Source organism: Orycteropus afer, unplaced genomic scaffold (assembly GCF_000298275.1).
Source record: "Orycteropus afer afer isolate SDZICR_OR568_19922 unplaced genomic scaffold, OryAfe1.0 scaffold00152, whole genome shotgun sequence".
Classification (NCBI taxonomy): Eukaryota; Metazoa; Chordata; class Mammalia; order Tubulidentata; family Orycteropodidae; genus Orycteropus; species Orycteropus afer.
In genome coordinates, this window is record NW_006921739.1 from 4,331,233 (window position 1) to 4,358,247 (window position 27,015).

The 27,015-nt window shown below is 34.8% G+C and overlaps 1 protein-coding gene across 1 annotated transcript in view; it reads left to right on the forward strand.

The window, feature by feature from the left end:
- SH3GLB1 (SH3 domain containing GRB2 like, endophilin B1) overlaps positions 1–27,015 on the forward strand; it is a 55,135-nt gene that overhangs the window by 17,689 nt on the left and 10,431 nt on the right. The window contains exons 3-9 of the mRNA XM_007946177.2: positions 7,264–7,392; positions 13,748–13,881; positions 15,982–16,074; positions 19,757–19,795; positions 21,493–21,516; positions 25,827–25,916; positions 26,295–26,395. Of these exons, the coding sequence (XP_007944368.1) occupies positions 7,264–7,392; positions 13,748–13,881; positions 15,982–16,074; positions 19,757–19,795; positions 21,493–21,516; positions 25,827–25,916; positions 26,295–26,395 (610 nt within the window). The remainder of the gene's footprint in view (positions 1–7,263; positions 7,393–13,747; positions 13,882–15,981; positions 16,075–19,756; positions 19,796–21,492; positions 21,517–25,826; positions 25,917–26,294; positions 26,396–27,015) is intronic.

Consider the following 27,015-nt stretch of genomic DNA (forward strand, 5'->3'; position numbering starts at 1 on the left):
CTTACCAATTTGGGTGCCTTTGATTTCCCTTTCTTGCCTTACTGCCCTGGCTAGGACTTCAATACAGTGTTGAATAGAAGTAGTGATAGGCTGCATCCGTGTCTGGTTCCTGTTCACAAGGGGAATGGTTTCAGTCTCTCCTCATTGAAAATAAGGCTATTGGTTTTCCTATATGCCCTTTAATATGTTGAGAAATTTCCCTTCTATTCCTATTTTTCTGAGAGTTTTTATCAGGAATGGGTATTGAATTTTGTTAGAAGCCTTTTCTGCACTGATTGATAATGATCATGTGGTCTTTTCCTTTGTTTTATTTATGTGATGGATGTCATTGATTGTTTTTCTAATGTTAAACCATCCTCGCATACCTGGTATGAACCCCACATGGCCATAAAGTGTTATTTTTTTGATATGTTGTTGAAGTCTATTGGATTTTGTTAAAGATTTTTGCATCTATGTTCATGAGGGATACTGGTCTATAGTTTTCTTTTTTAGTGAGATCTTTGCCTGGTTTTGTTATCAAGGTTATGCTTGCTTCATAAAATGAATTTGGGAGAATTTTATCCTTTTCTGTGTTCTGGAATAGTTTGAGTAGGATTGTCAGTTCTTCTCTGAAAAATTGGTAGAATTCTCCAGTGAAACTGTCTGGGCCAGCGGGGCTTTTATGGGGTAATTTTTTTTTTTTTTTTTTTTATGACCTCTTTAACTTCTTCTTGTTATGAGTCTGTTCAGATTTTCCACCTCAGTCTTAAGTTAGGTTAATGTAAATAGTATGTTTCTAGAAAAATGTCCATTTCTTCTACATTTTCAAATTTGTTGGAGTACAGTTATTCATAGTATCCTGGTACTATCTTTTTATTTCACTTGGTTCTGTGACTTTGCCCAATTCGGTTCTTATTCTTGTCATTTGTGTTCTCTCTCTCTCTTTTCCTTTGTTAATGCCAGTGGTTTGTCAGTTTTGTTCATCCTTTCAAAGAATCAACTTCTAGTCTTGTTTATTTTTTCTGTTGTCTTTCTATTTTCTGTTTCATTGATTTCTGCTCAAATCTTTATTATTTCTTTTCTTCTGGTGACTGTAGGTACTTTTTCTGGCTGCTTTTTTTCCTAATTGTTGGAGATGTTAGGTTAAGGTATTGATTTTGGCTCTTCTTTTTTGATGTGTACATTTATTGCTATAAATTGGCCTCTGATCACTGCTTTTGCTGTGTCCCAAAGATTTTGGTATGTTGTATTTTCATTCTTGCTTGATTCAAGAAATTTTTTAATCTCATTTTTTATTTCTTCTGTTACCCAGTCATTAGTTTGAATTGTGTCTTTGTGTGCAAATTAGATTTCACGCCCCGATTACCATCCTCGACCATAACAAACTCTCCTCTCCTCCCATTCCTATGACTATCCCCTTCTTCATTTTTTATGTCTTCTATTACCTAGTCATTTTTAAGGAGGGTGTTACTGAGTTTCCATATGTTTTCTCTTTTTCAGTTCATCTTCCTATTGTTGATTTCTAGTTTTGTAGCATTGTGATCTGAGAAGATGCTTTGTAGTATTTCAATGTTTTAAAATTTATTAAGGCTTGCTTTGTGACCTAACATATAGTCTATGCTGAATAATGTTCCACGTGCATTGGAAAAGCGTGTATATTGTCGTTGAGTCAAGTACTCTGTAGATGTCTGTAAGGTCAAGTTGGATTGTCTTGTTTAGTTCTGCATCTTTGTTGAGTTTCTTTCTAGTTCTATCTTTCGTTGAATGTGGTGTATTAAAATCTTCTCCTATGACTGTGGAGTTGTTCTGATTACCTAGTGCCACTCTGACAGAAATACACCACAAATGGGATGGCCTTAAGAAACAGGAGTTTATTCTCTTACAGTTCAGAGCCTTTAAGTCCAAGTTCAAAGTGCCAGGCTCTAGGGGCTGGGTGAAAGCCCATTGACCTTGGACTTCAGCTCTGCCTCTTGCTCCCGGCCCACTGAAGCTAGAGGCGTCTTCACTCAGGCAGCTACTGGCTGCTGAGGCTCACAAGCCCAAGGTTGACAAATAAAATGGCACAGTCTTGATGTTACCAAACCACACAGCAGGCCAATAAGTCACGTCCATTGTAAGTCCCAAGGTCGGCAGAGCGTGGCAGGCTGCTGAAGAACAACATGGCTACATGCAGGATCCAAGTGTGCCACAAGCCAGAGACCATTCCCCAAGGCTTCTGCTTATATACAGGAAGCAGACCACATTCCTTCCCTAAGGCAGCTACTTGGCTGCTCACAGTAGATTCCACCATGGAGTTGATTACCAGTCTCATCATGGGAAATACTACATCCAGTTGCCCAGCCACTCAACCAGGCCCGCCAAGTTGACGCACAAACATACCCACCGTAGGAGTCATCTGTTTATCTTTTCAATTCTGTTAAAGTCTAATTTATGTATTTTGGGGCTCTTTTTTGGGTGCATAGATATTTATTATGGTTATGTTTTCTTGTTCAATCAATCCTTTAGTCATTATATAATGTTCTTCCTTATCTCTTTGGTGGTTTTTGTCTTAAAGTCAGTTTTATCAGAAATTAATATTGCCTCTTCTGCTCTTTTTTAATTGCCATTTGCTTGATAAATCTTTTTGCAACCTTTAATTTTTAGTCTATTTTTGTCTTTATCTCTGAGGTGTGTCTCTTGTAGACAGCATATTGATGGGTTAAGCTTTCTTATCCAATCCATATCTCTGTCTCTTGAGTGGTGTATTTAATCCATTTTCATTCATTTTAATTATCCACAAGTATGAATTAGTTGCTCTCATATTGTTAAGTTTTTTATGTGTGGTGTTGCTGATTTCTTTGTTCCATATAATTTTCTGTGATGAACTCATTTTGTTTCTGAATCTTGTTGTCACTTCCTTCATTGCTATTGTTTTAATATTTGCTTAATTTTTGTGCTTGTCCTCTTTTTTATTTTGATGTGAAGGTTTATCATTTCTCTTTCAGGTTATCCTGTGATTTATAATTTTCCTCCCAAGTTTAGAACAGTCCGTTCTATCTTGCAGTTGTCCTCACCATTTAGAAGTTTTGTAACTACACAGTTTTTTTCCTCTTGTTGGTCTGTAATTTTCCTCATTTGCCAATTGATGTCTCTGGTTCCCTGTGTACAATTTTGTAAGCTTATTTACTGTGTGTACTTCCATCACTGGGTTGGTTTATGGGTTGTATCATCATTTGTGTTAATGGTTGGTTGTTGTTTGCTGTTGGTTCTCTGTTCAAAGAACTCCATTTAGCATCTCTTTGTAAGGCTGGTCTGGTTTTAACAAATGCCCTTAATTTCTGCTTTTCTGGAAATGTCATAATTTCACCATCATATTTGAGGGACAGTTTTGCTGGGTATATAATTCTTGATTGGCAGGGTTTTTTTCTTTCAGGGTTTTATGTATATCATCCCATTGCTTTCTCACCCGCATGATTTCTACCAAGAAATCCAAGCTTAGTCTTATTGGTTGCCGTTTGCAGGTAACTTTTTGTTATTCCCATGCTGCTTTCAGTATTCTTTCTTTGTCTTTAGTTGTGGTGAGCCTGATGATAATATGTCTTGCTGATTTTCTTTTGGGATCTATCCTGTTTGGGGTTCGTTGCACTTCTTGAATTCATATATTCTCGTCTTTCATCATATCAGAGAAATTCTTTTCCACCAAATTTTTGACAGTTTTCTCTGTGGTTTGTCTCCTCCTGTTCTGGAATTCCAATTACCCGTAAATTATTCCTCCTGTGGTATCCCACATGAATCTTCAGCTTTCTTCATTTTGTTTTGATCTTTTTACTGATTGATCCCTTTCCAAAGAAGTTTTGAGGTTTTTGTCTTCAGTCTCACTAATTCTGTCTTCCATTGATTCAGTTCTGCTCCTTTACCTGTTCAAAGTGTATCTGTTTCTGAAAATTTAGTATTAATCTTTGGGATTTCTATTTGTAGATTTTCATCATTTCTGATTTTTCATTTATTTTGTTCTTTTGTCCTTCTTTTGTCTTCCAGAATTGTTCTAGGATTTTGTCTTGTGTTTTCCTGAATTTTGTCAGTGTTTTCCTTGATCTGTCTCTCATTCCTTTGAAGATACCTAAATATAATTTTTTTTGAAATCCTTATCGGGGAGTTCCAGTGCTGCTGCTTCCTCAGGGGTGTGTTCTGGGTCTGTATCCTGGTCCTTTTTTTCTACTGCTTTATCTTACTTCTTTGTGTGGGCTGTGATGGTCTGTTGTCTCTGAGATATTGTAATGTTGTATTTATATTTAATTGGTGATTGTGTGTTGGACTGATTCACGTAGGATTTTAATTTTCTTTGTTTTGTTTGGATGTTCTGAGTAAGCACGGTACTGTGTTCCTCTGTTCGCTAGTTGCCAGCACTTAAACACACTCATCACCTGTTTCCTGGTGCGTGTGATAGAAAGTGAGAGTGGGTGCACAGATCTCTGTTAGCTGTTTGTGAAGAGCAGTTAAGGGTGAGTCAGGCTCATATTGGCTCTCATGTATCATTGGCCAGTTGGTTCAGAAGCAAATGGTAGCCCCCACTCTGCAGGAGTTGCAGGTACATTTGGGTAGTATGAGCACGGTTCCTGTCTCCCACTCAACAAAACAACAATCAAAAACACCACCAAAAAGTAAAAGTGAGGACAAAAAAAACACACACTGCATAAACACACAGGAGCAATCAGCTAAAATGAGAAAGAAAAAAAAAAAAAGTGGAAAGGCAATAAATGAGATGAAATATTTAAAGAAATACTTTAAAAGAACAAAATAAATAGAAAAAGAGGAAAAGAAAACAAATAGCCCACAATCTCTGGGGAGGGAGGAATAAGGGAAAAGAGCTAGAGTGAGAGAATAATGAGGGAAATAATGGGAAAAATGCAAAAAGAAAAACAAGGGGTGGGAAGAACCCCAAGAAAGATAAAAGTGGAAACCTGGAGAGGGAAGAGAAAAAAAAGCCCAAAACTAGAACCTGGAAAGGGAAGAAGAAGAACAAAAATAAAAAGGAAGGAAAAGAAATCAAAACCATAAAAAAATAATAATAATAATTTAAAAACAAAGATAAAACCAAAAAACAAATGGAAGGGACAGTACAGGGCACCCAGGCTCCATCAGAACACACAGACTGGTATGGAAATCCTGCCAGCCAGAAGGTAGGTAGAGGTAAAGGATGGCCACACCTCCATACACCAGGAGGGTGTGGAGAATAAGAGTAACAAGGGAAATATCACACCTTTCCAGCTGTCTGCCTCCATTATGTCCGTGCTGCCCTCGACAAGCAGAGCCTATTCTTTCTTCCCTGGAATCGAACAAGAATACTATTGCTTTAAATTTCCAAAATGGTCACCACTTGTAAACATTCAAAATGGCTGCACCCTCCAGACTGGTCAAAGTCCACAGCTCAGTTTGTCTCTTTCTTTGCTGTTTTCCTTTTTAGTCATCAGCCCCCAGTGTAGTAGCCCATGCAGCCTTTGGTGAGCAGGGCCGATTTTTAGGTTAATTCTCAGGTCATAACAACACTTGGAAATGTTCACATTGTCCATCCCGTCACGATAGCTGACCGTCTGCAGCTCTGTTTGTCTCCTTAGTCACCATTTTCCTTCAGGTTCTTCTACAAGTTGGTGTTTAGTCCACTTCTGTATTCTTCCTTTCAAAGCTCAGGGCACCAGGATTATCTGCTGTATCTGTGTCAATTGGTTTCTCTTTCCATTGTTGAAGAGGGTCTGTGTAGCTTGTCTGCCTATTCCGCCATCTTACCAGAAGTCCTCATTCTTGAAATTTTAAATGCAGTGTGAAATTTACACTGTTGTAAAAAATCTGTGAGAGGTGTTTAGAATGAACCTATTTTGATTTCTTTTTGCATTATAATTTTTGTTCATATTTAATTATTGTTTCTGAAAAATTTACCCTTTCTTTCCCCTCCCCATTTATCCCTGAGATACCTTGAAGTTAAGCAGCAATGTAAATATGAATTCCTTTGGTCATAAACATTATGCTAAACCAAATATTTTTCAGATACTACTCAGTTTTTACCATTTATACTAATAGTCTGTTACTACTTTCCACCTTATACCTTTATATTTAAACTTACATTAATGCTGAAATCTTTTTAGCTAATTCATGCTTAAAGATAATATGTATATATTTTATGCATAATTAAATAAATTAAAACTAATGTATTGTATTGGTGATCTCTCTCTGTAGACCATCCCAAGCCTGGATTGGTCTAGTCCTTAAGTTCCCTTGTCTATATTTAGACTTTAGGCTCCAGAGATATCAAAAGTATTTTCCTATCTTAAAATCTATGATTTTGAAATTATGAATATATATTCAAAGTTACAAGTTAACCTTTAGGTGTTAAATGAATGGGACAAAAGCAACTTTACTAAATAGTAAGTGAATTACTACTGATCCTTTTCTGGAACTCAAATGCTTTAGGTGCTATGCCACCAGAGCTCCTTAAAATCCCATAGAATACTCAAATTATAGCTTCAGTTTTATTTTAAAATATTTTGTCCCTCTGAACTCTAAACTCATTGCCATAGAGTCAGATCCGACTCATAGCAACCCCTCCTTGGGTTTCCAAGGCAGTATCACTATGGAAGTAGATTGCCCAGTCTTCCTTCTGAGGAGTGGCCAGTCTTCTGGTTAGCAGTCAAGTGCTTTAGGCACTATACCACCAGAGCTCCTATTTTTTTGTCTCAGGATACTATTGTATCAAATTTCAAAAATACAGACTACTTTGAGCTACATAATACTCATAAATACAGACTTACATATCAAGGTATGTACTTCAATGCATACTGATTTCATATTTATTTTAAGAGGTGATAAATGGTTTATTTAAAAAAACAGATTCTTTGCCATCCAGTCAATTCCAACTCATAGCAGACCCTATAGGACAGAGTAGAACTGCTGCCCCATAGGGTTTCCAAGGTTGTAATCTTTAAGGAACCAGACTGCCACATCTTTTGCCCCCAGAGCGACTACTAAATTCAAACTGCCAGAATTTCAGTTAGCAACCAGGTGCTTAACCACTGCACCAGTAGAGCTCCTTAAATAGTTTATAAAGGAACAAAATCTTTTAAAGCCTTCAGCTTTCTTTTTTTTTTTGTTTTTTAATTGTGATTTGAGTGAAGGTATACAGGGCAAATTTGTTTTCCCATTCAACAGTTCATACACATTTATCAATTTCATAAAATTCATTTCAATCTCCATAGTATAACATAAAGCATTAAGCTTTTATATAATCATTGGTAATTTTAATTTTTCTCCTAGATGCCAGGATAGAAGAATTTGTTTATGAGAAGCTAGATAGAAAAGCTCCAACTCGTATAAACAACCCAGAACTTTTGGGACAGTATATGATTGATGCAGGGACTGAGTTTGGCCCAGGAACAGCTTACGGTAAGTGAAAGGCAAAAAGATCTGGTAAGAAATATCTATGCATTTAGGTTTTTCAGTACTTCAAGACATTGTTAACATTTGCCTGTTATTGGTAGAATCAGTTTTAACTTCAAACTCTTTATGTTAAAATTTTGGATTAAGTGAGAAATATAAGTGATTGATACATATGCATAGTTCAATTTAGTATTAGTTTAATATACTTAAGCATATATATTCAATATTTGCAATGAATAAGTCATTGGTCTTGCAAAATTCTATCATGTGATCTCTCGCATCATTTCTGTCACCAAGGCCAGATTTTCCAACTACCAGAACTTATTTCCAGCTTTCACATTCCAATCACCAGTGATTATCAGTGCATCTTGATTGCATGTTTGATCAATTTCAGACTGCAAAAGTTTCTTTGGCATTAGTGATTATGGTTTTTACTAACTGTACTAACTTGCAGGCATATGAATATTATCCCATCATCCACATCGTTGTACTTCAGGATGTATCTTGAAGTGTTCTTTTTGATGATGAATGTGACACCATTCCTCTTCAATTCAACTATTCCTGGCATAGTAGACCGTATGATTTTCTGATACAGTACGGCCAATACCAGTCCATTTCTGCTTATTGCTTACTTCTGATATGCTTAAATATCAGTCTTTAGGTGCTCCATTTTTTCACAATTTCCAGTATTCCTAGATTCATACACCGAATGTTACACATCCCAATTATTAATGGATCTTTAAAGCTATTTCATCTCATTTGGAATCATGCCACATCAGCAAATGAAGATCCCAAAAGCTTTACTCCATTATCTTAAAGTCACCTCTACTTTGAGAAGGCAGCTCTTCCCTAGTTGTATTTGGAGTGTCTTCCAACCTGAGGGCCTCATCTTCTGGCACTATATCAGATAATGTCCTACTGCTATTCATAAGTTTGTTTTTTTTTTTTTAAGAAGGCGATCACTACGTCCTTCTTCTCAGTCTGCCTCAGTCTGGAAGCTCTGCTCAAACATCCACTATGGGTGACCCTGCTAGTATTTGACATACCAGTGGCATAGCTTCCAGCATCACAGCAACTTGCAAACCACTACAATAAACTGACAGGCAAGTGGTGGACTATGAACATGGACCTTACTGGATAGACTACATAGGAATCAAAAGACTGCATTCTGTGGAAAGAGACCATGGAGAAGTTCAGTATTACCAGTCAGAACAAGACCAGGACAGAATATCAGTTAAATATCAGTTACTCCTATGCAAGTTCAAGCTGAAGCTGAAGCTGAAAAAAATTAAAACAAGTCCACAAAAGCCAATCACGACTTTGAGTATATCCCACCTGAATTTAGAGACCTTCTTAAGAATATGTTTGACCCATTGAATTCTGATGACATGAAGTACATCATACTTGAAGAAAGCAAAGAAAAAAAAAAGGGAAAGAAAGAAAAGACTGAAATGAATGACTCTGAAACTTGCTCTTAAATGTAGAGTAGCTAAAGCAAGTGGAAGAAATGGTGAAGTAAAAGAGCTAAACAGATTTCAGTGGGTTGCTAGAGAAGACATTATGATATATAATGTAATAATAGAAATGTGCAAAGACCTGGAGCTAGAAAATCAAAAGGGAAGAATACACCCAGCATTTCTCAAACTAAAAGAACTGAAGAATAAAATTAAAGCCTTGAATTTAAGAATTCTGTGGGCAAAATATATCAGACAGTGCTTCACTGCTGTTTATAAGGTTTTCACTGGCCACTTCTTTGACAAGTAGATAGTCTCTTCCTTCTTGTGAACACCAGTGGAAGCAGCAGTCAAGAAATCAGACAAGGTATCGCACTGGGCAAATCTGCTGCAAAAGACCTCTTTAAAGTGCTGAAGAGTTAATATGTCTCTTTGAAGATTAAAGTGTGCCTAACCCACGCCATTTCAGTCACCTCATATATATGTAAAAGCTGGACAATGAATAAGGAAGACCGAAGAAGAGTTGATACTTTTGAGTTGTGGTGTGGGCTAAGAATACTGAAAGTACCATGGATGCCAGAAAGAGTAACAAATCTGTCCTGGAAGAAGTACAGCAGAAATGCTCCTTGCAAGCAAGAATGGCCAGACTTCTTCTTACCTGCTTTGGTCATGTTGCCAGAAGGGCCATTTCCTAGTGAAGGGTATCATGCTTGGTAAAGTGAAGGGTCAGCAAAAAAGGGGAAGGCCCTCGACAAGATGGATTGACACAGTGCCTGCAACAGTGGGCTCAGGTATTGCAAGCATTGTGAGGCTGGCACAGGACCATGCAGTGTTTAATTCTGATATACATAGGGTCACAATGAGTCTGAGCAGACTTGACAGCACCTGACAATGACAACATGGGCAAAATACTGAAAAACACAGGAAGCATCAAAAGAAAGTGGAAGGAATATTTAGAATCACTGTACCAAAAAGAATTGGACACTATTCAACCATTTCAGGAGGTAGCATATGATCAAGAAACCATGGTACTGAACCATAATTTGTATTTTTCCCTTACATACTCAAAAATGTTAACATTCATTCATCTAGATGTTGGAATTATGTTTAATTAAAGGTATTCAAGCTGCACTAAAGGAATTGGTGAAAAACAAGGCTCCAGGAATTGAAGGAATACCAATTGAGATATTTTAACAAACGGACACAATACTGGAAGCACTCAGTTGTCTATGCCAAGAAATTTGGAAGTGAAACCTGTGATGCCAGAACTTGATGGGACTGCCTTGTTTTTCCGGGTCTTGCAGGTTTTCCACCTTTGACAGGTTGAGTCTTAAGCACTTTTCTATCTCTTATTAGTGGAAAATACAGTAAAGCCTGTAAAAGCCAGAACTTATGTAAGGCAGAAACCTTGTAGAGAAGGAAAACTCAAATATTTTCTGCTAATAGAGCACAATAGAAAAAATCTTAAGACTGTATACCCTGTCAAAGTCAGGAAACTTGTAAAACTAGGAAAAAAAAAGGCACTCTTACCAAGTTCTGGCTCTCACGTCGTTTCACTGTATTTGAGTTTTCCTTTGACAATTTTCTGCTTTACACAGGTTCAGGCTTTAACAAGTTTTACTGTAAAATTGAAAACAAAATCTGCTTCTAGTCTCCACAGAAATACAAGAGAAATAAAACAGTTTTATTGTTGAATAAGCATTAAACCAGAATGTGATAAATAAAAGATTGCAAAGACAGAAAGAAATCTTACTCTCTTATATAGCTAAATGGATACAACTAATTACATTTATGTTTCAAGATAAAATTGCTAATTTTCTAGTATCTTTTTGGACACAGACTCCCACTTGAAGTTATGCCAGTCATCTTCCAAGAAACTGGAGGCAGGGACATAATCTTTCTTGATGATCACATTTCAGAAGAGATGGGTCCCAGGTCATTGAGGAAACATCCTTGACTTACATAATTTTGAAGGAGACAAAGAATTTACAAGTTTTCTAAAGTAAATGTTGAAGGGGGAGCCAGTTTCTCTTCTATAGTTTGTGTTTTTCCCTCCATACCCCAAAATGTTAACATTGGTTCATCTAGATATTGGAATTATATTTAATTTCTATTTTCTTATTATGTTTTTCACATTTTCTATAATTATGTTTTATAACTATGCTAACTTTGTTAATTACTGTAATGATTTTTCTAATCTGTAACTCTGAAACTCAAAGTTAAACATTTTTATTATGCTTTAAATCTAATTTTCTCAAAACATAAGATTATTTCAGATTTCTGTAGCTACTTTTCCTGTTATGTATATTATTCCTGTTGTATTTGGCAATAATTCTCTTTACTAACACCTGCAAGAAATTGTTCTTATTGGATGTGAAGTGGTAGGTTAAATGATTTTCTTGATTTATGTCATAGCTCACAGATTCTAGGATTAAATAAATTTAAAATTTTAGTAGTTGTCTTTATATAAGAAGGAAATAACCTATATAATGCCATTAATCCACTGTGGCTTTTAGATGTACAACTTTGAAATGTGTATATTATATTCTTCAAAATCTAGTTCTCTCAGAAGTCTGAAAATGCTTAAAATTGCTAGTTTTATTTCTAAATTATAGCTATAAATATTTAGAAAAACTTTATACATAAAACAGATTGTTTTATTGCCTGCTTATGTCAGACATAATTAGATGTTGGGGTCATAAAGGTACATAAAGGAGACCCAGTCTTTTCCTTCACGATACTGAAGATCTGAATGGAGCATAAACATTAGAAAGGCTTCTAGATTTTGCTTTCCTTTTTTATTCTGCTTAATCTGTGTGCACTTCTAGTAATTACATTGGAATTGCACCAAAAACCAAACCCACTGCCATTGAGTCGATTCTAACTCATAGCGACCCCCATTGGGTTTCCGAGGCAGTAAATCTTTATAGAAGTAGATTGCCCAGTCTTGGTTCTGCGGAGTGGCTGGTGGATTTGAACCATGAACCTTCTAGTTTGCAGTCAGATGCCTTAGTCACTGTGCTACCAGAGTTCCTTGGAATTGTACTATGTAAATCTATTTATTAGTAATTTATAATAGCTAATAGTTGAGCACTCCAGCCATTGGGCTGAGCATTATATGCATTATTTTAGTAAATTCTTACTTATATCCTGCTTATAATGCAAATTCTGTTATCTCTATTTTAAAGACAAGGAGCCAGGTTTAAAGAGGCTAGATAATTTAACTATGATCCCACAGCTAATGAGTGATTGAAATGCCAAGCGATCTGTATCCAGAGAATGACTCTTAGCTACTAGGCTGTATTACCTTCTATACAGATCAGATCTAATCTCATTCTAACATGTAGACATTAAGAGCTGTAGAACTGAGTCACTAGGCCTGAAGGCTCAAGACAGTGGTTGCAGGAGACATCTATGTCAGTTGGAATAACATAGTACATAAAAATATTGTTCTGATCCTACTTTGTTGACTAGCACCTAGGGTCTTAAAAGCTTGAGAGTGATCATCTAAGATGCAACTATTGGTTTCTCCTTATTTGGAGTAAAGAAGAGTGAAGAAAATCAAAGACTTATGGAAACCATGGGACTTACAGACCGTGGGAACCATCAACCTACACAACCCTGAAGATGGTACCCAGCTACCACACTGCCAACTACTCAGAAAGGGATCAAAATTGGAGATCCTGGATAGAGTGCGAGAAAAATGTGGAACAAAACTCAAAAGACCTGGCTTACTGGTCTGGTAGAGATAGTGAAACCCCTGAGACTGGCCCCTACTCACCCTTTGATTCTGAAAATGAACTCACTTCCATGGCTTAACTTTCAGTCAAACAATAGACAGGCTAAGAACTAAACAGTTATACCAGGGGGATGCACTCCTTAGAATAATCAACCGTGGAAGATGAGAAGGGCAGTGCTTGCTTAGATGGCAGAAATATATAGGAAAGAACAACACAGGGAAAAGGTAACCACAGGGAGGGAGTGGGAGGACAGCTTTTATATTGCAGGGATTGCAATCAATGTCATAAAACAAAATGTATATGAACTGTTGAATGGGAAACGAATTTGCTCTGTAAACTTCAACCAAATCATAATACAAAGTTTAAAAAAAAAGAACCACAGAACTAAAGTTTTATCAGAGGTAGTGCTGGGAGTAGATCTCTGATTTTATGGTTCCCCTTCTGGTGCTCTGCCTGCTTTGTACTGTCTTTGTCCTGTTTAAAAGATAGGGTATATGCGTTGTAAAATATAGACTTTTTTTTAAGATATAAATGTAAACTATTATAGATGCTTGAGATAAGTGCTTACATAGAGAAACAGGAGAAACTGACTTGGTCTACTTACTAAAATATTGTGATCAATATACTTCTTTAAGTATAGTATTTGAGGTGTGACCATAAATGCTTTACTGTATCATTCTTCTTTTATACTAATTTGAACTGGAACCATTAACTGTGACTTGGTAGAAAATTCATCATTCCTTTTTCATTTAGATATTTTTAATCTTAGGAATCCTGGTGGCCCAGTAGTTAAGCATTTGGCTGCTAACCAAAGGGTTGGTAGTTGAACCTACCAGCCACTCTGAGGGAGAAAGATATGTCAGTCTACTTCCATAGAAGATTATAGCCTTAGAAATCCTATGGGAGCAGTTCAACTCTGCCCTGTAGGTCACTATGAGTCAGAATCTGTTCAACAAGGAGTTTTTTGGTATGGTATTTATAATTTCAAAATTACTTTTAAAATAAATTACCTTAAATATAGCTAATTCTATTTGACTTTTCTTAAGAAAACAAGTGACAACTAACTTTACAGCAGCAGCTGAAATTGCTGATTTATCTTTTTTACATGGTTTTTCATTGTGTGACATTTATAGACAATGGTAAGAGAAATTTTTTTTTCCTTTGCAGGTAATGCTCTTATTAAATGTGGAGAAACACAAAAACGAATTGGAACAGCAGACAGAGAACTGATTCAAACATCAGCCTTAAATTTTCTCACTCCTTTAAGAAACTTTATAGAAGGAGATTATAAAACTATTGCTGTGAGTTAGAAAATTTTTTAATGAAATAAAATTTATGGACCTACAATTATTAATGAATAGCTTGCCCTTTTAGTGACTAATTTGAAAGCTTTTAACTGTATGAATGTAGCAGATTGGAAATTTTAAATAATCCAGCTACTTGCATATTCAACAGAATACAAAACTAAACCAAAATAATGGACTGTTGGTTATAGTGATTACATTTTTATGATGCTGTAGTGTTACTGAGATGTTTTTACACCCATTTTCCTTCATTATCAGCATTAAAATCTGTAGAGAGGTTCCTGGAAATACTATGAAAGTATAGTACAAAATGTCACCATAGTATATAGCCAGGGACCTAATCAATGGAAGGTGTATTTGTAGCTATTAACTCTGTCTTTTTGTATCCCTAGAAATTTATCGTCATCTCTGGTAAGTGCTAATGAAGCACTGAACTGCTAACTGAAAGGTTGGCGCTTCAAACATACCCAGAATTAAACATATTCAGAAGTAGGACCTGGCAATCTGCTTCTGAAAGGTCATAGCCTTGAAAACCCTATGAAGCAGTTGACTGCATGTACAAGGTCTCCATGAGTCAGAATCGATTCAGTGGCAGCTAACAACAGAAGTGTATTATCTTCTTTTTACTGTAATATAAGAAAGAAATCATTTTCTTTCCCAAACTTAACCCATTAATTTCTGTAGTTTTTAGTTTAACTTGTTTCATAGGTGATAGAGAGTAATCCAGGAGCTCTGGTAGCATAGTGGCTAAGACACTTGCCTGCTAACCAGACGGCTGGCGGTTCAAACCCACCAGCCACTCCTCGGAAGGAAGGTTGGGCAATCCTACTTCCGTAGTGATACTGCCTCGGAAACCCAAGGAGGGGTCGCTATGAGTCGGGGCCGACTCGACAGCACACAACAACAACATAACAAGAGAGTAATCCAGGTGGATTTTTCTAACATTTTTGCAAAGCTGTTCTTTATTGTAAATACTACTACAAACTTATTAATTGGCAGTTTTTTTAACTACAAAACATTAAAGAAGTCCAGTATGTTTACAATGGGTTTATCTGTGGGAAAATACATATCTGATCTCAGACAGAAGAACCACCACCAAATTAAGATATGATTTAAAAGAAATTAAATTGTCAGTAGGATGAAATTTGATGTATGCAATCTGTCTAGGAATTAATAAAGCAAGAAAAAATTCTTATACCAAAGGTTCAACAATTACTTTAAAACAAAGGTGAGGAGATTAAATCAGGGAAACTAGAGCACTAGAAATAGAACAACCAGAGCATAATTAAAGAAAATGTTGACACACTGTGGAAAACTAATGTCACTAAACAATTGGTATAGAAATTGTCAAATGGGTACATAATTTGCTGTGTAAACTATCACCAAAAACAATGAAATATTATTTAAAAAAGAAAAAAATATTATAAATTTATCATCTCTACAGAAGTTTGTTCTCAGGAGGAATTACTTATTCTATAAATATGAAATTCTGTTTTGAGGTCATTGAGTTGCATTCAGTGCTTTGGCACATTAAAAGCAGCCTGTCCAATCCTTGAGGTAGATCATATAGGATATCAAGGAATCCTGCCCTAGCCCATACTTCCTTCACCATAGGCACTCCTAGGAAAATCTGTGTCAGTTTAAAACAGAATTTGTCAACCTCACCACTGCTGACATTTTGAACAGAATAATTCTTTGATGGGAGAGCTGTCCTGTATTGGAGGATGCTTAGCAGCATCTCTGGCATACTGGGTAGAGTCCAGTAACATTATTCCTTCCAGTTGTGACAACCTAAAAAAGCATTGCCAAATGTGCTCTGGGGGACCAAATTACAAAACATTAAAACTGATACTTTTTTGTTTCTTCCATCATCTGACTTTTTTTCCAGATTTTAATATATCTTGAATGTCTTAATCATTTTAGAATCAAAATCATTACAAAGAGTCAGAAACCTGAATAATCTCTTTATGGCCAATTTGTTACTTAGATTTTTTTTTCCCCGATGATACATATATTTAATGGAATTCATTTTAAATGTGTATGCACTTACTGGATCTTAGCATCTTTAGCCTTTTTTTTTTCTTTCTATATTTACAGAAAGAAAGGAAATTGTTACAAAATAAGAGACTGGATTTGGATGCTGCAAAAACCAGACTGAAGAAGGCAAAAACTGCAGACACTAGAGCTTCAGTAAGTATTGTTTTTTAATAGAAAATCTTTTAAGTTAGTAACTTAAAAATTTGTAAAATTATTTTAGTAATATGTAAGGGAAATTCTTAACGTTGATACTAGAATATAACTTTGGGGTGGTGTTTTTGTGCTTTTAAGCAAACTTATCAGATCATAATACATCCAAATAAGTATAAAGTGGTCATATTAAGAGATGATATTCTTATTTCAGTGATACAGGTGTTGCTAGAAACAAAAATTATAGCTCCTAAAGTTGTATCATGTAATTTAAATATCCTCAGTGGTGGCGACAGGTGTCTTTTGAAGATAGGTGTATTATATTTGAACATAGCAGAAAGGATAGTGATTTAGATGAATAAATCAAATGTGAGAATACTTATATGTGATTTAAAACTTAGATGTGACTTTTTTTCCACACATGACTCAAACTGATGGAAGGAATTGTCAAAGAACGTTCCAAAAACATTCAAACAGTGGTAGCATAGGCTTCCAGGTGGCTATTTTGAAGGAGAGCAAAGCCATTTTGAATGAGTAAGTTATGGTATATTTTTCAGAAAATCCACCTCAGGATAGTCTTACATAGTTGAGTAGGTATATATTTTATTATAAGATAATATAAATATATTTTTAAAAATCTTTCTTAAAAGGCTTTATTTAATGTTGTTGTTATGTGCCGTCGAGTCAAACCCGACTCATAGCGACCCCTCCTTGGGTTTCCGAGGCAGTATCACTATGGAAGTAGGATTGCCCAACCTTCCTTCCGAGGAGTGGCTGGTGGGTTTGAACCGGCAGCCATCTGGTTAGCAGGCAAGTGTCTTAGCCACTATGCTACCAGAGCTCCCACTTTATTTAATAGTTCTGTCTATATCTCTATTCTGAAGCTTGAAGAGGTTAATCAGATTTGAATTGGACAGTATAACATAAGACAATGCAATGTAAAAAGTATGACTTGATTATAAGAATCTAACGAGTTAATTATTTGAGTTATGGAGCGTGTTTTGTTACGAGGCATGTTATTCCTACTACCCTTTGCTTGTCCCCAACCCACTACCACTACCATCATCAAGAATCATTGCCTTAATGAACTTAATTACCACTATTGGTTGAAGTCTGTTGTACTTCTTTTGTATTGGGAACCAAAAGCTTGAGAATTGGTTTACAGTGAAATTTAAAACTGGTGGTTTGGTGTTGGACAGTGGTGATGTTTCTCATAAGACTACCCCAACAGCTTGTTAGGAGAAGAACAAGTTATTTTTTCTGTATTATTCCCCTTCTAGAGATTTTATATTAGCTACTGCTGGAGAAGAGCTATCTTTCACAGGCCATTAATTCCAAATACTCACCTCAGATTTTGTTATGACATCATCATCATGAATAGCCTAACTTCCTTAAATAGGCTTTCTGCAGAATGAGAACTTAAAAAATGAACACTGTAGTTGCCAATAGACCCTGAATTAGAATTTATATTCATTTCTACTTGCTAATAGTAAATTTTTATAATAAAATATAAATTTATTTTTAAGACACTAATTTCATAATCAGATTGAAAATGTTAAGATAAACAACGGTCATTTGGAAATAAATGTTTGATCCAGAACAGAATTCTTTTATTCATTGCCTACATGTGCCCAGTGATGATTTTGAAATAAAAATACTATTACAAATTTCAGTACAAAATTTTGCAGCAGGGACTATTTCAAGATAATCTACTTTTTTACCTGGAAAATGGCTAGAAAACACATAGGTTTAACAATATATAAGGTCCTGTGGTTATTCTGGATTATTTTATCATTGCTTTTAAAATATATAAGAACTAAGTATAATACTGTGCACATTTTGAGAGAAGTTTCCATTTGATAAATTTAGGAAAAAATCACGATTTTCTGTGCTGTTTTTTAGAACAAAATGTTTTCCCTGGGAATTTATGTTTAAGATTTAAATGAAATACAATTCAAATTACTTTATCCAACAATTTCATTTATACACAGCTTTTCTAGAATTTAAATATTACATAAAACAAAATATAACTATAGCTAAATATTAAAAGTACTAGTTTTGACAAAAGAAAACACATTCCTGATTTAAGTCTGAAATACTTTGGAAAAGAATAGCTAGCTCTCTTAGCTTGTTATTACATAAAGCCTTAAGGCATGCCTGTATTTGGTCATCTCTTTTTTTTTCTTTTTTCTGTATTTCATTTTAGTGTGTTTAAAGAATACAGAAAAATAGAAGTCACTAGGGATTTGAGTTTGCTTTTTGTTTTTTTCATCTTTAAAATACTTACCAATTTTTACCAGTTCCTACTTGGTAGCAGGGTTACTCTAAATCCTAGACTTTCTTTGATTTTGCTTCTTTATAAATTTCCATGGATTGATTGTTTTGAAACTAGTTATTTCTCTTACTAGTAAGGTTTGAGGCTGTGTATATCACCACTATTTTTGAAAAATTCATTTATTAGTTTCTTGTGATGTCTTTTTATATTCTGTACTTATTAAATACCTGTTTTGTGCAGGATACCCTGCTGGGGAAGAGTTCATAGGTAAATGGCAAAATCTCTGCTGCTCTTAGTCACTGTCTAATGTAGTACATTGAACTTTTTGAGGGTGTAACCCTGTAGCAGTAAAAAAATTTCTACATGCATCTCAGTATTGCTGTTTTACTAACTTAGGTTGTATTAGCACGTTGAAGAATGGTAAAGGACTAAAAGAGCTACATCAAAGGCATTTCTCAAAAATACACCAGTTAAACAAAAAAGAGAAAACCTACTTTGTTTCACAGTGAACAAAATTCCGTTTTTAAAATAGTTTTTACATATAATAAAATTTACATCACAAGGGCAAAAGTATAATACTTCAGAACTGCATTTAGGTTACAAGGCATTGACATTAATTAACCTAACCTTGTTGTTGTAGTTGTTTTGTGCCGTAGAGTCAGACCTGAATCTTTCATGAAGTTTTTTTTTTTATCATTTTAGTTTTGTTAATGGGAAGAAGAAAATCAGCTGATTGAAAGCTGTCCAATATTTAGAAGTTTAGACTTATGTTACTTTTTGGCATCCAGATATTAAGGAAAGTGATGTTCCTCTGCCCACTAAAGCATTTCTGCAGTGGTCTAAATGTTTAATCTGTAACCTGAGTGAGTTTATAGCACTATTATATAGCCTTACTTTTATATGTACACATATTAGAATTTAAAGTTTATTGGAAATACAAGGATTGACATGCCTTTCATATTTCTTCAGGGTATGCCAAGACCTGGCTGAGGCCGATTGAAAGAGAACGTGGTTGAAGGCATCATAAATTCATAAAATAGAACTGATCTTTGAATAGGAAAGTTGTGGATAGGGAGCAGGGCTTTTAGAGTTGAAAACTTAATAAAAATTGTAGGTAACTGGCAGATTTTAAAGTGATGCACCTTCCCTAAATGATTCTTTAAAATCAAGCATCAGCATGTTTGTGGGGTTTTGAAAATTGGAATGATTTGGAAAAATTGAATAGGCACTACTGTGTGTGAAATTACATAGTAGTAAGGTGTGTTCTTTTGTTTTGTTTTGTTTTTTAATAGAGAAACTTTTTATCAGCTCTTTTGATATTTTTAGCGTGTTCTTTATTGTGCAGAAGTAGCTTGTTTCCCTGTGTTCATTGGTATAATGTGTTCTTTGTCTCTTACCTATACACTTAAGCAACTAAACTCAACTCGGCTTGACGGAGATAACTTTATGGTAAATGTCTCTTACATGCTCAACTTCCTGCATGTAAAATGGCTGAAGGTTTGTTGGCCTACTGTGTTTTATACATCTTGAATAAAGTGCCTTCTCTTGCTATTAGCTGCATTTAAAAGTCTAAAATAGTCAAAACTCTGTATCATTAGATCTACAAAAAGTACTGCCTGAAGTGATACTGGAGTTTAAAGAAAGGAAACTATATTGTTCTAATTGCCAAGTATATTGGCTATGCCAAATACAGATTTTAAAATCTGAATTTATACATAAATGTATATTACTTTTTTATACCCAATAAAAGGTGTTAGTTTAGCTGGCATTTTGTATTTTCACTTTTGACAAAGAAAATTAACAAAATTTACTTTCAAGACAAAAGTAGAAGCGTTAATTATAATGAGACATGCAAACTGACTTTGCTTATTAGTAGCTTCGGTGTTTATCTTCACCCTAATTCTAGAAAGAATTAATTTATTCTGCTATTCCCAGGCCAAGACAAACTCTAGCATTTTAATTCTTCCATTGTGAGCAGGACTATTCCCCATGCAGTCCTAACTCACTTAAGAAAGTTGCAGAATGGTGATAGCCTTGGGCAAGAATAAGGAATGAGAATTGTTCTGTATTATCCAGTGTATATATTGAGCTCAATTTGAGGAAGTTTTTGAAATGTTAGAAATCAATTTTTTAACAAAAAAAGAAAGTAGGAAAATCTGAGCATAGCCAAAAGTTCATAAATACTAGCCAATAAAAATGTATAGAGAATAGTGTTTGGCATTATACTCTAGATAATACCAAGTATTTCATTAGAAGTGGCATGGAATCTGCAGGGTGGTTAATAATATATTGGCAGTTGACCACTTCTATCCTAATAGCAGTGAACTAAAAGCAGGAAAAATATCCATGTAATAGGAAAGGTTATTATAAAGGATATGAAAATACTTAGTTTTTGTTTTTAAACCACTATAATTATTGAAGCCCTGGGTAAATTAGGGCTTTTATTTGATAGCAAGAGAATGCATTCCTTTATTTCCATTGTCCTATTTATTAAGTAAATGTAATGTAAAAGTGTGAGAATATTTCAGTTACTGCTAATTTAGTATATAAATCATAGATTTCTTTTGTCTTACATTGACGAAAGCATCTAAATTAGTGGGACTCTTATGTCTCATTTATTAGGCTTTTATTTTTAAAAAAAAAATACTGATTCTACTTACTTACAGTAAGAAGTATTTAACTTTGGTAATTTTAAATTAATTATATCTCATTTATTGTGCCCCCCCCCAAAAGAAAACCCGTATCAACCTTCAGTGTCCATTTATCCTTGCTTTATTTTAATTTCCTAAAATTCTAGCATTTTAGAACTAAATGTTACAAATCATGCATTACAAACATCTGATTTTACAGATGAGTAAATTAGAACTGAGGTTAAGATATTCCCAATTTGAGAAACCTTATTTTTATTAACTTATAGAATTAAGATTTAAAAATCAATAGCATGGATAGATATCAATGCATACTTTCACAGTATGTTAAACTGTATTGATTTAGGTACTAATACGTTTTATCTGTTACTATGATTTTAGAAAAGGAGAATATTTGAATTAAAATATTTACAGTTTTCTATACTAAGTTGTAGAAAATGTTAAATTCCAACTTACTTTCATGTTCTAAATTTTTTTCTAATTTTTAATGCTGGCTAGATTTGGGCAGAGGAAGTGACAAAAGTAAGTAAATTATTAAATTACAGAATTATGAAACAAGAATTTGTTAATCATTCCATTAATATTTATTGGGCAACAACCATGGAGCAGTCACAGTCTCTGTAACTATATTGTATAAAATCTGGAAATCATCATGGAAATGTTCAGAACTGTTTAGCTAATAGCAGCTCCACAGAGCAGTAGAACAGTGTTGCAGAGATATGCTTTGCACATCTCAGGTAAATCCTAGCTACTATAAAGTGCTATTCTTTACAGTGCCTTGCCAGAAGATAATTTAAATACTTAATTTATCCCCATGACAGTTCTTCACTACCTCATTTTCAAAATGTAAAATATCGTTAACACTATGTTCTTCAGAAAAATAGAGGTGTCATATGTCACACAAGTGAATTTTTTAGGTAATTACGACATTTGTTCTCTCTAGCACTAAAGCTTATTTTTCTCAGTCACTTTAGTTTAAAATATCCATTAAAAATGTACTTTGCTGCTGTATTAACTTCACGATAGCAAGTATTTAATTTTATTTACAGTTCAGGGCATTATTATGAATATCAATTATTGTGCTATTTAGCAGTTGGATGTTGTTTTTCAATAATATCTCCTCCCTCAGTGTCAGACTGTCATTTCTAAAATACACTACTGCTCTCAGTCCTTCTAGCTGTGTTATAATTACTAATCTTCTCTGGGCTGGGAAATCAAGTCTGTTAAGCAAAACTTTTAAGGAATAAAAGTATTACTTTAGTGCAGATTTGCTTCAAATGCTACTTCATGTCTTCAGAAGCATTTTTTCATTTATTCATGTTCAGGCCTACCAAATATGACCTCCAGATGAGGGAGATGCTTGGGCTTGAGAGCAAGTGATAATTGTATCCTTTGACTATTTATAGTTTTATAAATTTTAACTTTTATATTTACTGACTTTATAAGATTGACTTATGCTCTCATCCCCTTTGTGGTAGCCATTCATTAATTTAGTTTCTGGTTCCACCCTGTCTTCAGATTTCTTCCTGAACCTCTAGCATCAAAAAGGAGCAGAGTAGCATAAAGAGAATATAAGTTAAACAAGAAAACAAGAGTCTTTCCTTCTTTGGCTAGCATACAAGTACACCAAAATATTTCTGACTTGATTTTGCAATCACAACAAGATTAGAAAATATTTGATAAAGTAAATGAGAAGAAACTCACGAAACAAACATTCACATATTATATGTATATATGTATATGGAAAAAATCTTAAGGAACTATATATCAGAATGGAGTTGGGGAGGTTTTACCCCTTCTCTACTTTTCACTTCTACATTTTTATACTTAAAAAATATCTAACTTTAAACCTTATTGTTTCTGGAACACATTAAAATTTAAGCCCATAGAAAAAAGTAGATAACACTGATAAAGATTGTCGTGAATACCTCAGACACATAACCAAAATTTCTAGCTTACGGATACCCAATCCTGATTATCTCAGACCAACAGATTTGGGTCCTATTTTCTAGATTAATCAGTCCAGGAACTATAATTCTAAGCTGTAGGTCTGTTCCTTAAAATTCTAGTCATTAATTTTAAAATTTAGTTGAGGAATGAGATCTTCTGGAGGGCAGGGTATCAACATTTTAAATTCATTTTCTTTCTTTCTATCCTTTTTGTTGATACTTCGCTAACAATAGATTATTGTCTCCCTAAGTCAACTCATTATACTCAGCCTAATTTAAATTTCTTCTTCCTCTTAGATTAATTTTTATGATCAGTAATATGTGTCAGAAGTATAAATGGTTTGGGACATTAGACCATATTTAGAACCATACCCTGAAACTTGTTCAAAAAATGAGATTCATTCCTTTCTTATTATTTACCTTTTCCAAATATAAAGTCCAGATTGTACAGAAAATTACTTCCTAGGCTCTGTATCATGGTACCTTTCTTAAAAATGAAATAGTAAATTTTTCTCAATCCTAGAAGATTAATTGCTTGTCCTCAATAAAATCATTTTATTTATGTATGTGTGTGCACATAGCGTGTGTGTGTGTGTGTGTGTGTGTGTGTATTTTTTTCCCCCTCCCCATCAGTATCTTAGCAGTAAACAGTATTTCTACTTAAGTCCCAAGCTTCCAGGTCACTTCAGTTGGCTATAGCTTACTTATACAGAAATTGCCATAGTAGGTTTTTCTGCTATTTCTATTAAAAGCTGTTAAATTGTGCTTTCACATACTTTTCCTTCTGAAGTTCATTTACTTCTGAAGTTCATTAATTTTTGTTTTGCTGTGCTTATTACTTCTGTTAATCAGAATCTTTTGTATTCAACCAAGCAAAGCAGAATAGTGCATATGTGACACTGAAGTGATTGATTTTCCTTAATGTTTCCTTAGGATGAACATTGATTCTTTTCTCTTCCTGGGTCTTTTGTCTGCTTCATATTAGCCTCCAGATGAAGCTTATACTTCAGCCCTGCTATCAAAGCGCGATGTAGTCTGATTTCAGTCAAGTAGATTTAATCTTAACCCTTGACTTAATGAGTACTTCAGGCCTATTTCCATAATTCCAGTCTAGTTGTCAATTCTTAAAAAACCCAAGGACAGGTCGCTATGAGTTGGGTCCAACTCGAGGGCACATAACAGCAACAACAACAACAACTGTGCCAGGTCTGTTGCTGATGGAATGAGAATGATTATAAAACCAACAAACCAAACTCACTGCCGCCAAGTCAGTCCCTACTCATAGCGACCCCCCTCCTTGGGTTTCTGAGGCAATATCTCTGTGAAAGTAGATTGCCCAACGTCCTTCCAAGGAGTGGCTGGTGGGTTTGAACCGCCAGTCTTCTGGTTAGCAGTCAAATGCCTTCAGCAGTCAAATGCCTTAAGCACTATGCCACTAGAGCTCCTGAGAATGACTATAACAACTGATAATCTACTGTAGTACTTTTATGCTTCTACTTGTTTTTTTTTATTGGTTCACTGGGTTAGCTACCACCACCAAAGAATGAAGGAGCAGTAGGATGGAACATGAAAGGAAAAAAATGCAAACCTTGTTTTTATGCTTATTGAAGTATTTGAAATGTGACAGGTTATTTTCATGAGAGGAAGAGCTATTTATGTTTAGAGGTAGTTGAGAAGATCATTATTAATGACATCACTAATGATGATGCTTCATGTTGTTGTTGTGTGCAGTCGACTCGGCTCCGACTCATAGTGACCCCTCCTTGGGTTGCCGAGGCAGTATCACTAGGGAAGTAGATTGCCGGATAAACTAGCTATTTTGAGTGAGCTGGGAGGTTTTATTTTCTCTTCCCCATTTACTACCAGTCAACTCTGGTTAAAGGTTTGAGAACGTGGTTTTTTTGTTTTGTTTTGTTTTGTTTTGTTTTGTTTGCCAGTATTTACTATTTTTAGATCCTGTTGATTTTCACTGAACTATTTTGACCCTACACCAGCCAGATGGTTGAAGCCAGCAGTGGTGTGTTATTATAGGCATCTCTTCCCAACTCCGAGGTTGATGACTTCACCTGGTAGCTTGAAATCAGCCATGGTGAGAGTAATTTATTCCACAGAAATCTGCAAACGCTACAAATTAAGGGTCCCCCCTGCCTTCCCTGGAGATCTGATTTACTAGCACACCACTGATGGAAGATCAACCATACCATTCAGGAAAAACTTTTTAAAACCTTATGTACCTCATAGATAATTTTTCTGCTTAAGGTATATTTTATGCCAAGTTTTGAGAGAAAAGGAGAAAAACATTTAAAATGTAGGACAAAGAATCCTTTGAGGATTCTTTGAGGGAAATCCTTTGAGAGATCTGAGAACTATGGTCCTAGCAAAAAGTGTTTGTTTGGTAACTAACAAAAGAAGTTAGAATCCTATATGTAAAGTCTTTTTCATTTGAAATTGAAGACTATCTTTGACTTCAAAGTAAAAAACTATACTAGTAATTGAAAAAAGAATTGCAATAATATTTAATACTTCTAGAGCTGTGGTAATTTAAGATTTTATAAAATATTAAATTTTTAAAACTTAGCAGAATTGATACTAGAAAATATCTTGACTGTTCCATAAGAGTTTCTCTATAAATTTCTATGAATATGTCATTAAGTTTTACATTAATAGATTCTTTTGAATCAAGTACTAGTAAGGAATTAGTTCTGTCTAGGTTGAATAATGTAGAAAAGCCAATTTCTAGAAACCAGGGACCAGTTTAAACACAAAGCAGAATCAGGGAATTGCCGGATTATAGTTTGGATTTTCTTTTTAAACTGTCTAAAGGAATGTATAAGATGGACTAAGTCTTCTGATACTATTCTAAAACTTATGTTCCAATTTAAGTCTGAACAGGAATTAAGAATAACGCAAAGTGAATTTGATCGCCAAGCAGAGATTACCAGACTTCTGCTAGAGGGAATCAGCAGTACACATGTGAGTGCTCATTTCTTGGAAGTATATTTGGAGTAATAGACTTTGATGTTCCTAAGGTAATGGTGTTTGGGGGAAAAAAATTTCCTCTGTAATCATTTATTAAGGAATTTTAAATTGTGGTACTGCCTGAGATATATGAAGAAATAGTTTACTTTTTTTATATACCTCATCACTCAGTTCTCCCACTCTCTTCAAACCCAGTCATTGGCTTTTTTTTGGCCAGTTTGTTAGACTGCTAACTGAGGTCAGTCTTGAGCCTTGTAATAAAATGTTGAATCCTGATAATTCTCCCTCAGTACAATGTTGTTCTCTGTCTGGCCTTTGCATATGCTACTTTTAAGTAAAGCACTAAGAACTGACTGTAAATTTTCTTTACAGGCCCATCACCTCCGCTGTCTAAATGACTTTGTAGAGGCCCAGATGACTTATTATGCACAATGTTACCAGTACATGTTAGACCTCCAAAAACAACTGGGAAGGTAGTAATTTCCTTTTCATACACTTTGGGAGTACAGCAAAGGAGTTGCTGTTGTTGCCACTTATACTTGCATTTTACTTTGTTTTTATTATTCGTTACCACTGAATTGATTCTGACTCATGGTGACCCCAAAGATGGGGCAGGGAGGAGGCAGACAAAGAAAAATAAATTGGAGAAATGGAAGCACAATGGGAAAAAGAAATTACAGTAGAAGGGAAAAAGAAGAAATGAGGAGAAAGACAGTAAAGCATGACAGGAAAAGGAGAGAGAATTTGTAGAGTCTGATGTTTAGGAAACCATATTTTTCATACTTAGGGATTCAGTTTTACAAGGGATTCTGTTTTACAATGGTTTCACAGTGTACTCACCTCATATTTCCTCAAAATTTTCATTAACCACTGTTTATAGCTGTAAAAAAAAAATCTGATATTTAAGTTTTTAATTGATAATTTCATTTAACAATTCATATTTTAGTGTTTGTTATCTAAAAATGAAGTTTTATTATTAGTTGCTGTCACATCACCTCCAATTCATGGTGACTTCATGTGTGCACAGTTCTGCGATACTCCATGGGTTTTCAAGGCTGAGACATTTTCGAAGCAGATTGCCATACCTGTCTTC